This window comes from Typopeltis vanoorti, unplaced genomic scaffold (assembly GCF_054136105.1).
Source record: "Typopeltis vanoorti isolate ZY-2024b unplaced genomic scaffold, IOZ_Tvanoo_1.0 HiC_scaffold_842, whole genome shotgun sequence".
NCBI classification, from domain to species: Eukaryota; Metazoa; Arthropoda; class Arachnida; order Uropygi; family Thelyphonidae; genus Typopeltis; species Typopeltis vanoorti.
Genome location: NW_028328237.1, coordinates 34,068 through 48,038, shown reverse-complemented (window position 1 = coordinate 48,038; position 13,971 = coordinate 34,068). Strand labels below are relative to the sequence as shown.

General features: G+C 35.3%; 1 protein-coding gene across 1 annotated transcript in view; it reads left to right on the top strand.

Annotated features, from left to right (window-relative positions):
• Positions 1-13,971, top strand: part of LOC150092066 (proclotting enzyme-like) — a 43,020-nt gene that overhangs the window by 14,987 nt on the left and 14,062 nt on the right. Inside the window, exons 5-9 of the mRNA XM_090415337.1 lie at positions 1,029-1,230; positions 2,678-2,716; positions 2,934-3,013; positions 6,954-7,045; positions 12,012-12,277. Of these exons, the coding sequence (XP_090271463.1) occupies positions 1,029-1,230; positions 2,678-2,716; positions 2,934-3,013; positions 6,954-7,045; positions 12,012-12,277 (679 nt within the window). The remainder of the gene's footprint in view (positions 1-1,028; positions 1,231-2,677; positions 2,717-2,933; positions 3,014-6,953; positions 7,046-12,011; positions 12,278-13,971) is intronic.

Sequence of the window (13,971 nt, the reverse complement as noted above, 5' to 3'; positions counted from 1 at the left end):
AATCACTTAGTTCACGTCCCGTTTCCCATCAACCTGCATTTAACTGCTACGATGAAATTTTGCTTCCTGCTATCTTCACATCTGTTTATGTTTTATTAACAAATCTGGAATGTTCCATAACTTCAAATAACAGGGGTGGCCGTACAATTATTGGTAGATATGTACATTTTTTCTACATCACTAAATATGCAGCAACGAACATTGTAGTTCGCAAAAAAAAAACCTTCCTTTCTTATTCTCCTGCTTCCTTCTCTCAACGCTCCTGATGGTGCTGCAGTTCTTTTTTTGAGAAATAATGTTTTGTATTTTTACCAGAAAAAGAGCAATCCAAGTGATATATTTCTTCTCTTCCTCTATCCTGGAGCATTTATGATAGTGGAATACTGTATGTTGATTATTCGTTTGTATTTAAGATCACTGTGAATATTATGGGAAGAACAACGAGACCAAACCATCGTTATTATCAGCAAAATTTTGCGTTTAAATTAAAGTGTGATAATTCCGAACTATTTTTACTCGCTGAATGAGAAATGTGATTTGTTAAAAACCACTTTTTTTCACATTTTGTTTATTACCCACCTATGAATGTTGGCGACTTATGGCATATTAGTACAACGTGCGCATTAGTCAGTGAACAGATAAACTAGAAATCCTGCTATGGAGAGAAAAGATCATTTGCTTTTCTTGTGTAGTAAGCAAGGCAACAGTTCAACATTTGAAGATAAAATCATCTTCAGATTATAGTTTTCTATCTATTTGCAAGTTTCAAGCATCTGTAAGATACTCTGATTTCAAAGAGTATCTTACAGTCTCTTTACAGAAATTACTCCAATTGCTGTAAAGAAATTGGCGTAATTTGTGCATTACTGTCTTTTTAACACTAAAAACTCTGATTTCATCTAGATTATACTCTTGTATGAAATTGGATATTTGTCATATGCTAATATTTTAATATTGGCACTATCATCAGAACTGCTGTTCACTTTGAAAATTAATCCTAATTGTGACCTTTTCATCCATGAATTTAGGTAGAATATGGTCAACCACTGATAATTAAGAGTGCAGAAAAATGGTACCTTGCTGGAATACTAATCAGGGGAAAAAGCTGTTTAAAAGAAGGCTACACAGGATACCCAGGAGTGTATAGTAGAGTTTCCATGTACTATTCATGGATTAAACAACATACCGAAAATGACCCTCCCTGCAACAACATTCCACCTAATATAGCAGGTAAATAATTAGTAAATGGAAGAGAGAGAGAGAGAGATTTCTTTATCTTTGATAAGCTTGATGTCAATTTACAATGTTCTTGAATACAGAAGGTAATTATTTAAAGCATTTACTTTTTCTCATCTAATTATAGTTGCAATTCTTTAAATAATTTCCATGGTTTCAGTGGATGTTCCTGAATAACGATAAAATTTGTACCAACGAAATGGCCGTGTTGAATTGCGTATGAATGGAGGACTGTACACAGAGAGGGACATGTGCATGCAGGGTGATGTTGAGCTCGGTGAGGCCTTGAACTTTCCTGATGGTATGGTGGAGCAAATCATTCCATCACAAAAGTTTGAGGATTCACTGAACGCCTCACTGATGAGAAACTTTTTTATGTCATTCACAAGGATAAAAAAATAAAACTATTGCTACAGAATGGATGGTATTTGGATGATTAAAATGACCATTTGATTTTGGAGTGGGTGATTTTCAAAAGAAGTATGGATCAAAAGTTGGCATTTATGCATCTCAAATAATCGGAACACAATTTCAATCCTGACTGCCGAAAATGGCAAAGCAATTCGATATGGGAGAAAACGCCTCCGCCCCCCCCTCAATTTTCTTTATGAAGATTTTGAACTCATTTCCATTTTCAATGTGTAAAAACAGTGATAAAGACTTAATATTCCTGATGTGCTATGCACATGTCACTAGTTAGCCTTTAATAAGTAAACAATAGTCTTTATGTATGAAATTTTCAGAAACTTCGCCATTAATTTTTTTTTTATTTTATTCATTGCGTTATTCGTGATGTTGACGATATTCGCTTTTGGGGTTAAAAACATATAACTAATTGCAGTAATCTGAGACAACTGCTGTTAAGGAGTTCTAACCTATATGCATAAAAAGTGTGTGTACGTGTGTGAGAGAGAGAGAGAGAGAGGGACGAAAGCAATTATGAAGCAAAACATCAAGCAATTTCCAGTAAAAATGGCATTTTTACTGGAAGTTGCATAGAGAAATAAGCTAAATTAATTCCGAAAATGTCTTCCTAAATAAAATTATTTTTTTGAAATTTATATTTTGTCGTGTCTTTTATTTCTACACTATTTATGAATTAGCAGTCATAACATGGAAATACCCATTAGCTCTCTGGAATCACGACCACTGTTGAACTCGAGGCGAACGAAGTATTGCTCTGTCGGACCGAGCGCTACTTCGTTTGCCCGTGCGAGAATAAAGGAGATCATGGGTATCATGGATTGGCGATCACTGTAGATGGTCAGTCATAGGTCTTATGCAATGCATAGTGTGTATTCTCAAATCGTATACTTAACTCAGCCCCCCCCCCCCAAGATTAAATCCTGAGTCCGTTCCTGGACGTAGCACATATGCACTTGATTATTTCTAAACATAATACTTCAGTATAATATTTTACTTGGTTTTCTTTCAATTACAGAAGAGACTCCCCCAGTTGCACCACCGATTCCTTATTGCGGTAAGTACAGGAATATATTTTTATACTTGTAATTATTTTTTTCCTTCATGCGTCATAATTACTTAAAAAACCTTAAATTTATTCATTTAAAACAAGAGACTAAATTACTAGACAAACAGTTTATTGGTGTTAACGTGAACACATGAATATTAAAATATTTTAGTCACATTTTGTCTGTTGTCTGCTGAAATTATTTCAAATTTTATGTATACATTAGAATGCGGAATGGAAATTGCAGATGAAGACACAAATCCCAGACACAAATATTTTAATCCACTCCACAGATATCCATGGATGGTAAGGAAAGATTATTGTTATTATTATTATTATTATTATTAATTTTATTATTAGAAAAATGGTTCTAATCACTCTGTTACTATTCTTATGGTATGAGTAATTGATAAGAAATTCTTCTAAACCATTTCCAGTTCTTAACAGACCTTAATTAACATCAGTTTATTACGAGAAACCTCCACTGATTCTATCGATTTATTGTGGGAAGACAACATTCGCATAAAACACGGACTATATTACTCAAATCTACTATCTGCATTCTCTTATTCTGTAAAATATCATGGGGAGGGGAAGATTGGTGATGTCAAATTATATTATGTCCGATTTGCTTGAATGTGGGATGAAAAATCCGAATTTTTGGGACAAAAATCATTCTTCCTCATTATGAGATCAACTAACTCACCTTCTATTGAAGTAGTAGGTATAAAGTTTCCTCTCGTCACGATCAGAATCCAAATCAGGACTTTTTCAACGGAACGGCACACTGTTCCATCGTTCTTCCGGTTGTAATTTTTCAGTGCAGGTGCTTAAACAAATTTCAAAGCTAAACAGCATGTGTATATTTAAGCAACTATATCGCTGTGATCATTTCTGTCCCTAACTTTTCGAAATTAACCGAGTTCTTTCTACTAAGTTTATTCATCACTGAGGGCTCTTAAACAAGTCCTGTTACCATTGTGCTAGGCTTTGGAAGAAAAACCCTTTCAAGATCGATTCTAGTTATGAGTACAGAATTTTTTTTGGTTTAGTTTTCTTCTAGGAAATTCGAGTTTTAAACTTCGAAAGTTATTTATATATATATATAAATATAATCAATTTTTTACCTTGGGGAGATTTTATATTAGAATAACCAAGTTATTTTATAAACTTAACTTTGCGCCTGAAACATAGTTTAAGTCTAAAGATGGTACAACACCAGGGCAACTCATTGTAAAGGTGGGTAAAGCTCTGATCACTATTTTTAGTATTTTCCCATAATGTAAAGCACATCTCACTAGAAGATGTATACTGCAATGCATTATGGGTGGGGTCACTACCCAGACCGGTTTCAACCTTTTTTGAGGTATCTTCAGTGAGTAGCTAGACCCTAAATACCAAGGTTATAGTAATACGGAGCCTTATCAACTTTACCTTTAGGGTCTAGCTACTCACTGAGGACACCTCAAAAAAGGTTGAAACCGGTCTGGGTAGTGATCCCACCCATAATGCATTGCAGAACACATCTTCTAGTGAGATGTGCTTTATATTATGGGAAAATACTAAGAATAGTGATCAGAGTTTACCCACCTTTACAATGGGTTGCCCTGGTGTTGTACCATCTTTAGACTTGAACGTTGTTTCAGGCGCAAACTTAATTGTTTGCATACTTGGGATTAGGAGTTAAAATAACCAAGTTTATAAAATAACTTGGTTATCCTAATATATATATATATATATATATATATATATATATATATATATATATATATTTATATCCAAAAGTAACAGAAAAAGTAAAAATTCAATAATTCGAAAAGTATAGACAGTATAACGATGCGGTTTTCATAAAAATGCACAGAATGCATGGGATTTTTTTTAATAACGAAAAAATTTATTACAAGAATAGTTACATTTGCCACCTATCGGTGGCAAATGTAACTTCAGTATTCACTACATCTGAAATTTACGTACCTTACGGTTTAAGTAGTGACATGTAGCAGCTCCGGGACCGCTACAGTGCCACCTGTCGGTGATAAATGTAACTATTCTGGCAATAAAATTTTTCGTTATTAAAAAAAAAATCCCATGTCTTTCTGTGCATTTATGTGTAAACCGCATCGTGCTATTGTCTATACTTTTCGAATTATTGAATTTTTACTTTTTCTGTGACTTTTGGCTCACCCGGTACATATATACTTATTTCGGAAAACAATATACAGTGTTAGGGTTAGCGACGGCGACATGATGGAAGATGTCTGACGCACTTTGCACTTCCCGGATATCTTTGGATCTTGATATTTTTGGAACAGCTATCAGTGGCTGCTAAGGGTGAATATTAAAATGGGCCATCGATTGTCAAAAAAGTTGGAGCTGAAGTGGCCTCCATTAAACCTTATTGGAAAGAGGAGAGAAACCTTACAACAGAAGTATTTTTTTTGAAAAAAAAAATAATAATCCTTATTACCTTAAAAATGTTTTGGAAAATATTATTTTTATAATACAAGAAAACTATTTTTGGCTTTTAAATGTTGAAATATTATAAATCAACAAACAATGTTCATGTTACTCCTTTAAAAATACCATTCAAAATGTCATAATCGGTTTGTTCTATTCAGGGTATTTTTTACACAAACGTGTCTCACAACTATATGAGAAACATCGACACTTTAAGAAAAGATTTCATGTGTGAGAATAAGAATCAGCCGCAGGTGAAGGTTAGAGAGAGAGAGAGCCGTAGGTTTTGGTGAGGGGGAGGCCTGAAATAATGAAAACAAATTTAAAATCTTTTAAGAACTAAGTAGATTTTTTTGTCTTAAAAGAAACGTATTTAATTTTTATTATTTCTTTTTTGTTATTTTTTTATATTTTAAGGAACAAAATCACACATTGGTTCACAAATTTTGTTTCCTGCGTATTACGCCCTTAATGAATATCAGTAAATATATGCTTATTCATATAAGTTTCATTTCAAAGCAGAAATCTAAGAATTGCAGTTTCAAATATTGCACCTGATATTGGTGTAGCAGAATTGAAACACATCCATCACATTAAACTGTTATTAAAGTTCTTTTTTTGTTTTTAATTCTTTCTTTATTACTAATCGTCTTACGTTTCATGTGCTTGTACCGCCAATGTACAATAACAATATATCTATCTATATAAAAATATGAGATAATGTGCCTTGTGAAATGTGTATGTAAGATGTTTAAAATGTAATATTTGCATCTGATATTTGCAATATTCGCTGTGTATGTTTTGTATTGAATATAAATACAATAAATATTATAATAATGTATATCTATATTACGATTTTCTTTCGAGGGGGCCGTGAAATATTTTAATTTTTCCAAAGGGGGCCCTGGTGGAGTGGCGGACACTAAAAGATTTAGAGTAGGTGCCCTCCCTTGATGAGTCATTGGACTCCCTGGAAGTATTATGTAATAATAATGAACTGGTAAAATACATTAACTGGTTACTTCTAGTTAAACGTTGATCATGAATCAGCGTTGAAAATTTCAACACACACACACACACACACACACACCCGTTAAAGGAATGGAAAGAAAAGAAGAAAAGAAAGAAAGAGCGAGAGAGAGAGAGAGAGACAAAAGAAAAACTTTGAGACGTAGTAAAACATGTCCTGTCCTGGTATGGTTGCCTTCTTTACCAAATCGAAGGTGAGTTAGTCTGTCTGTTTCTAGAAATGGGAAGGCGCTTTTCTCTGGAAGAATAGTCTTTTTTCTCGCAAACAAACCAGGCAAAAGAAGAATTCACACAATTAACCAACACAATACAATGGCTTTGCAGCTGTTCCTTCGGCTATAGTTCCAAACAACAACGTTTTAAACCATTATGAAAAAAGAAAAGAATGGGATCTGCTAAAGTAAATTCCATTGTACATTTTTTTATGATAATATATACGAAAACGTAATAACTCGTCTAGTTTTGATGTTCAATTTTTCCGTAACTATAATAAATATTAGCAAAACCAAAGCACGTTATTCACATTTCCGGGAGAAAAAATAAGTCTATGAAAATTTCGGTAGGCTCATTCCAATGTCTCCTCGTAAAATCCTACCTCCCACTTAATTACCTGTATAACGTTTTTGAAGTTATTATAGCAGCATTAGTAGAAATTGTCTATCGATAACAAATACAGCACACATTACAATTTACGAATTATGTGCAATGTTTTGTTATTGTTTTTAGAGATATTTTCATTTGTATTATTCGTATTATTTAGGCTGATGTGAAGAATGGTCAGGAGAGACTGCTTTGTGGAGGAGCTCTGATTAGCACAAAACATGTCCTTACTGCAGGTCACTGCGTGGTAGAGTAAGAAATTTTTTTATTTTAGTGGAAAATACGCTGCATTTTATTTTATTTATCTACTGTTTCATATTAGATAATTATATGCATATAGTTATCTGAATATAAATGTATAACCAATTTAGTAAAGAAAAATTATTCCGATATTCTGGTAATAAATTATATAATCACAATATTTATTTCCTTGCCATAGCAAGTTACGTCCAATTAAAATAAATGTGGACTTCATTCTACTTGAGATTAAAACTGAAAGAAAGCAACTGTTATATTTCAGTGCTTCTAAGGTGATCTTAATTTAATTGTGGAACATTAGACCAGACAGGTTTCCTGTATTTCTCAATTATAATGGACATTATTAACAAGATATCCTATCTTTCGTGATTTCTGTTAATATAGTATATTCAAATGAAAGCACATTAACTAAAGCGAGAAAAGAAAACTAATTACATAACAAATCATTTGTGCTTTTTTTTTATGTTGAGCTACATGATAGGTTGGTTGATTCACCTATAATACCGTAATGGGTAGCTTGTTTTTGAAAAGGAGAAACTTGTTTACATTTGATTTAAATGCCTGCATATTGTATTCCTTGGGAAACACATCAGGGGAAAGATGGTTCCACAGTACAGCAGACGCAGGGAGGGAGGAAAAAGGAAACTTGTTCTGTGGGTTTCAAGTTGTACTGTGAAAGGATGTTCGGTGATAACTGTAAGTGGGCTTAGTACGGAGTGGGGCAATTTTTGATGCTATTTCAGATGAATATTTGCCATTGAAATATTTATAGAATACACATATTGCAGAGACTAAACATCTCTGTTAAAGTGGGGGAGAGTGGGTTGGTAAAAGATGAGTTCTTATTCAATCTAATTAACCTCCTCTGTAGTGAGGCAATCATTTTGATGGAGCTTTCAGGAGCCCACTCTAAATTTGAGAGCAGTATTCGATAGTTGTGGAGATTTGTGGTTTGCGTAAGGTTAACAGCTGTTCAGAGGTGAAGTAACGTCTCGAAAGAAAGAGAAATCCTAGTTTTTTAGAAGCTGAGATGCAATTGGTGTAAACACTGGCATAAACACATAGTGTTTATGCCAGGAGAGGATATTGAGAAGAAAAATCACATCTTGTATGGACATTTGAGTGTTATCAAAAATAATACTGGAGAAAATGGTCATTTTTTTGAGAAATAAGACAGAACTGGGTTTTATTATTATTGAAATCGACGAGGTTATCGGAGACCAGTTCGACGATCGCTTGGATATCAGAATTCAGAGCAGCGGTGGTTGATGTTCTATAGGTTGAAGAATTGTGTAGAGTAGGGTTTGTCAAATGAAAGAGAGACATGCAATATTCTGTAATCTGCAAAACTCTGTATTGGGTTGGAAGTCAACTGAAGTAGTTCATTGATATACAGAAGGAAGACGATATTAGTTGAGAGAACGGGACCTTGTGGAACGATCAGCATTAGTCGGATCTTGAGAGGATAAGGAACCATCTACATAGTGTGCGTCCAGAAAGAAAGCTGGAAATCCACCTGAAGAAGTCCTGAGACAGTCCAAATGATAGGAGTTTGCTTAGTAAGCCTTTGTGCCAGACCCAGTCAAAAGCCTTGGACATATCAAGTGCATCCACTTGAAATTCAATATATTTCTCCATGGCATTTGTCCAGAGATGGGCGAAATATGAGTGTAAATCTCATGATGATTAGCAGCAAAGGGATCCATACTGGTGGTCGCTTAATAGCTGGGTCCCTTCCTGGTAGTGTAGAAGTTGGAAATTGAAGGGTTTCTCCTTTACTTTAGATAGGGTTGAGATGAGTAAGATTGGGTGGTGGTTAGATACAGTGAATTTTTCGCTCTTCTTAGAAATGAGGCGAATGTATGCCAAGGTGTGGGATAGACATCATTGGACTAAGATGGTATGTATAGGAAGAGTCGGTACTGCTACACAAACTTTCAGGACAATTGGAGGAATGCTATTGGGACCAGGAAACCTTTTGTTTGTCAGATTTAGACAATAGGTTTCTGAGCTCCTTCTGGCAAAAGGATATAGGGAGGACTGTATGTTGGGCAGCTGGGTCGGGGAGGTTAGCCAAGGGTCTTTGCGCTTCGCAACCTTATGCCTGGGGAAGTAGTTTCCCAGGTTCTACTCCCGTCGAAGATGTGAGGAACTTTGATGATCTTCCTCTGGCATAGCTAAGTTAGCCGGTCATGGGCGCGGGCAGTAGTGTTTTTTCCGCCAGTATATCAGCCGTATTTTTATCCCGCAAACAGGCAAAACGGCCCCGTGAACATACGCTTCTACAGTGATAAATATATCCCCCCCGCAGCGGCAGACTAGGCAACCGGTCAATTGGGAGTGTATTAGCAAGTCGTCGCATCTAAGTAACACGCGGATCCAGCATAGGACGAGAGAATAACGCGTAGTGAAATAAAGAAATATGATGAGCAGCTGGAATAGTTGAGTGCATTTACCATTACAGATATTTTACAGATTACATATATTTACTTTATATTACAGATATTTCGCGGTAGGAATCACATCATATCTTCAGTAACTAGAAAAACAAGTATTTAAATGCAACCCACTGCACAGGAGTTCAGTGATTCTCTGCTGTCATGTCCATGGTAGCTGCTGAATTCCAGAATGATAAAAGCATACACTAAACGCTCTGGACACCAATCCGACATCGTCCTAATTCGCAATGATGGGGTATAAAATAATTTTCTAACTTTAGGAATACTTACATCTCCTTGCGATTTAGGACAATATACAAGTAATTGGACAAATCTTTCCTCAAACAAAAGGTCATGTATGAATTTCTACGTAGTACGGTTTTATATTGATTCAAAAGATACGATGTTGTGTTAGTCGTAGCCTCTGAAGTTTAATAAATTTGACATAGTTTTATTATACTGTGATTCATTCACTTCTCCAAGTAATGTCCAATTTGACAGAAATGTAACAGATTACAGAAAGAGGAAGATAGAGATAAGGAAGATGGTCTATCCTTAACCGAAGATGAATTTTTTTTTCAGCATATTCGCAGCACATTCCGTCAGTCAGCAATATATAGGATATATATATATATATATATATATATAGAAAATATTTTACCTTGGTATAATAAATGTTAAAAGATACCAAGTAGTTTTAAACCTGGTTTTACTCCATTTCCCAAGTAAGCAAACAGACAAACAAGTCATGTTTGCACCTGCAAGTGATGCAAGTCTAGCTGATCCTACAGGTAGTGAAAGACCAAGGCAACCCGTGGTAAAGGTGGCATAAGCATAAAGGTGGCATAAGGCATAAGTTACCATAAGGTGTTTTAACCTTATTAAATAAAAATCTCTGGAGGAGATATAAATGTAGAAAAGATTTTACCTTGGGTATAATAAATGTTAAAAGTTACCATAAGGTTAAAACACCTTATGGTAACTTAATATATTTCTTATGGTAACTTGTTCTGGTAAAATACTTATAAGCTCTGTATTACTAAATCTTGGTATTTCTAGCCTGGCTCCCACTGATGAGACCTCAATAAAGGTCGAAACCGGTCTGGGAAGTGGCCCCCTTTCCTTTAATACAAAACAGCATACATTCCCTCCTTGGAGATGTGTTTTGGCATTAAGGGTAAATATTAAGATTAGTGATCAGAGCTTATGCCACCTTTACCACGAGTTGCCTTGATCTTGCACTACCTGTAGGATCAACTAGACTTGCATCACTTGCAGGCGCCAATATGACTTGTTTATCTGTTTCTGTTTGCTTACTTGGGAAATGGAGTAAAACCAGGTTTAAAACTACTTGGTATTTTTAACATATATACAGGGTGTTCGGGATAAATTTGACATATTTATAATTAATTATATTTTTCCGTAAGTTACATGTATTAACACACACTTCTCTTCATTTAAAAGTTTGGACCCTACTTCATTCATATACAAGATGTCAGAAAGGATGGATAGCTGGAACCCACCTGAATCATGGAAGAGAATAACTTGTATCATGATGATTCGTGCCCGCCATCAAATTAAGGATATTACGACTGCTGCCCAATGCTCCCTGAATACAGTAAAAACAATCAGGCATGAACTAGAGACTTGCAATGGTGACTACGAGGATGTAGCAAGAAGAAAGATCCCTAGCAGACGATCTGATTGCGTTCGTACAGCAGAATTCCTCGCAAATCTGCAGGAACAGGTGTTGAAGAACCCTGGCATTGGAATTCGGGCTTTGTTCGTGGAGTTGCTAACTGTAGTCAAGCCCTGGATAACAAGGGTAGCCAATGGTAGGCCGTATGTATGGCAGCAGGATTCAGCCCCTTGCCACACCTCTGGGAAAAGTCAAAAATGGTTGTCTGAAAATTTCTACGACTTCACCAGTCCAAATGTTTGGCCTCCAAACTCCCCAGACCTTAACCCCATGGATTATTTTGTATGGGGCGCAGTTGAAAAAGACACCAATCGCACTTCCAGTAATACAAAAGCCCAGTTAATGGATAAAATTAAAACAGTTTTTGCGGCCCTTCCCAGGGAGACTGTAGCATCAGCTTGTTCGAGGTTCCGAAGCAGAATTGAAGCTGTGATCGATGCTAATGGTGGTTATTTTGAGTAAATCTTGTTGATAGTATTGTAATTAACTCTGCCTGTAATGTTTTTTTGTCAATTCATTAAATTTAATAGATACAAAGAAGATTTTCTTTTTCCTTACGAAACTGTCAAATTTATCCCGAACACCCTGTATATATATATATATATGTCCGAATGTTAAAAATTTATTATTTTAGATTTATTAGTGTGTGATCTGTAAATGTGATATCCCGTTTTATATTTTCTTGAATTATCCTGGTAACACAATAATAGCTGTTAAAGATCAAATCGGAATAAAAAATAAATAAAATATTATTACAAAATATGAGTTGATATATTAACGTTTTCTAAATGGTTTCTTTTCTAGATTAATATTCTTTTAATAGTTTCAGATCACAGCCGTCTGAATTGAGAGTTAGGTTTGTTACGCCTTACTTGCATAGTGGTAAGTTTAGCGAACTGGTGTCCAATATCATAATACATCCCAACTACAAAAAGGAATCTCGTGTACACACCAACGACATTGCTATTCTTAAGTTGACTAAACCAGTTCGTCTCTCTCATAATATGCATCCGATCTGTGTTGCCCCACCAAACCTGAGAATAGATGGCTTAAATGGTCGATTATTAGGTTGGGTTCGATCACTATTTGGTAAATATACATTTTCTATGTAAACAACTAAAAAATAATTAAATAATGAAATACATTAATTTTTTATAGCTTGGAATTAATTGAAGCGCGATAATCAGATGTGTACTTGAGGTAAACAGCAAGTTATGCTTGATAAGAAATGACTTGATAAGAAATTCACGTTTTCATCCTTATTTTCCCAATCGTTTTATAACAAAAGATCGAATAAATATCTTCACGACTCGGTTGCTTATATGGTACTGAGAGATTTCATTAAGTTGTTCTAGTAACCCATAATGCACTACATAATTCCTTCTCTGGAGTGTGTAATACCATGACTTATCAAAGAGTTACTACTCAGACCACTTTCTACCTTTATAGAATCTCGTCATATCACTTGACCTGGAGATACGGAGAGGTAATGGTAGATATCGGAGTATCTGAGAATAAGATATACGAAAACTGATGCCGATAAGCTGCAAATTTTAAATAGATATCATTATCTTAAATTCTTCGACGGATGGACTAAATACTTGATTCTTAATCCCTTTATCTGCATTACCGGTTGAGAGTGGAGATGTTTTGGGTGGGGACCCTCGTCTTCCTCCTTGTGAGCTTTTAACTGGGAATTTATTTTGAATTATTTATAGATTCTTGATATTCCATTCAGTGGTGTGTCGCTAGGCTAGTGAGGCGTATGTTAGGAGAGATCTTATCAGTGTTTTGTAAATTAGAATCTTGCTGCTTAAGAGAAGTACAGTTGGGCAACAGTCCACTTGGCTTTTGTGGTATTGAAATGTGTTGCATCCTGAACTGCAAACCTTTGTTTAGTTGTTCTCCTAGATATTTGCCTGGATACACGTTTTCCGTACATAAGTACAGATAATATCAGGTTTGTTCGTCTTCTGGTGAAGAGTACTGGAGAGCTTTCTTCTGGACTGATGAAAACTTGTCTCTGCGCCAAACACTTTTCGAGTATTTCGGATGCTATGATGATTGTATCATGGGCATAAAATCGGTGATATTAGGAAATATTATAGGCAGGGCCATAGTTTTGTCGCAACGACAATTTGGTTTTTCTCCCAGATGAGCTAGTTTATTTCTTCGAGAAGTCAATTAGTTGGTGTGCGTGTGATAGCGGTGGTGACTGAATTTAGTTCTGTTATTACTTTTGTTTATAATGAACTTGTTCCATTCTCTTATTCAATTGTAGCTATTAAAGGGACTAATCCGAGATTTTCTTGAAGAGCTGCAGGAAGTTGATTACAGTTGATAGCGATAGTGCTGTTTACGGCTAAATTATGTGCAGTGCATAGATACAGTATAATGGAGTTACGGTGACAATTGAGGTCAATGACTATTTGTAATGGTATGTGATATATTTTTCAGCATATAGAGCATCTGCGGAGTAGAGTGACCGCTAACTACCATTTCTCATGATGGCGAATGTGTTGAGTATTTTGCCGTTAATTTTAGAGAAACCAATCTTACATATTTTGTGCATGGCATTGAGATCATCGGCAATTATTACTGTTGTGTATAGTCAAGAAGTTTTTTGTTTGGAGGGATATGTACTAATATTTCAAACTGCCTGAATTTGCAATTTATGAATTTCTATCCCGGCAGTTATGAGATTTCTGGTGAGAGGAACAACTGCAGTTTGGTTTATATCTTTTCTGATAAATATAGCAGTGGCCTCGCATCAAGAATCCGGT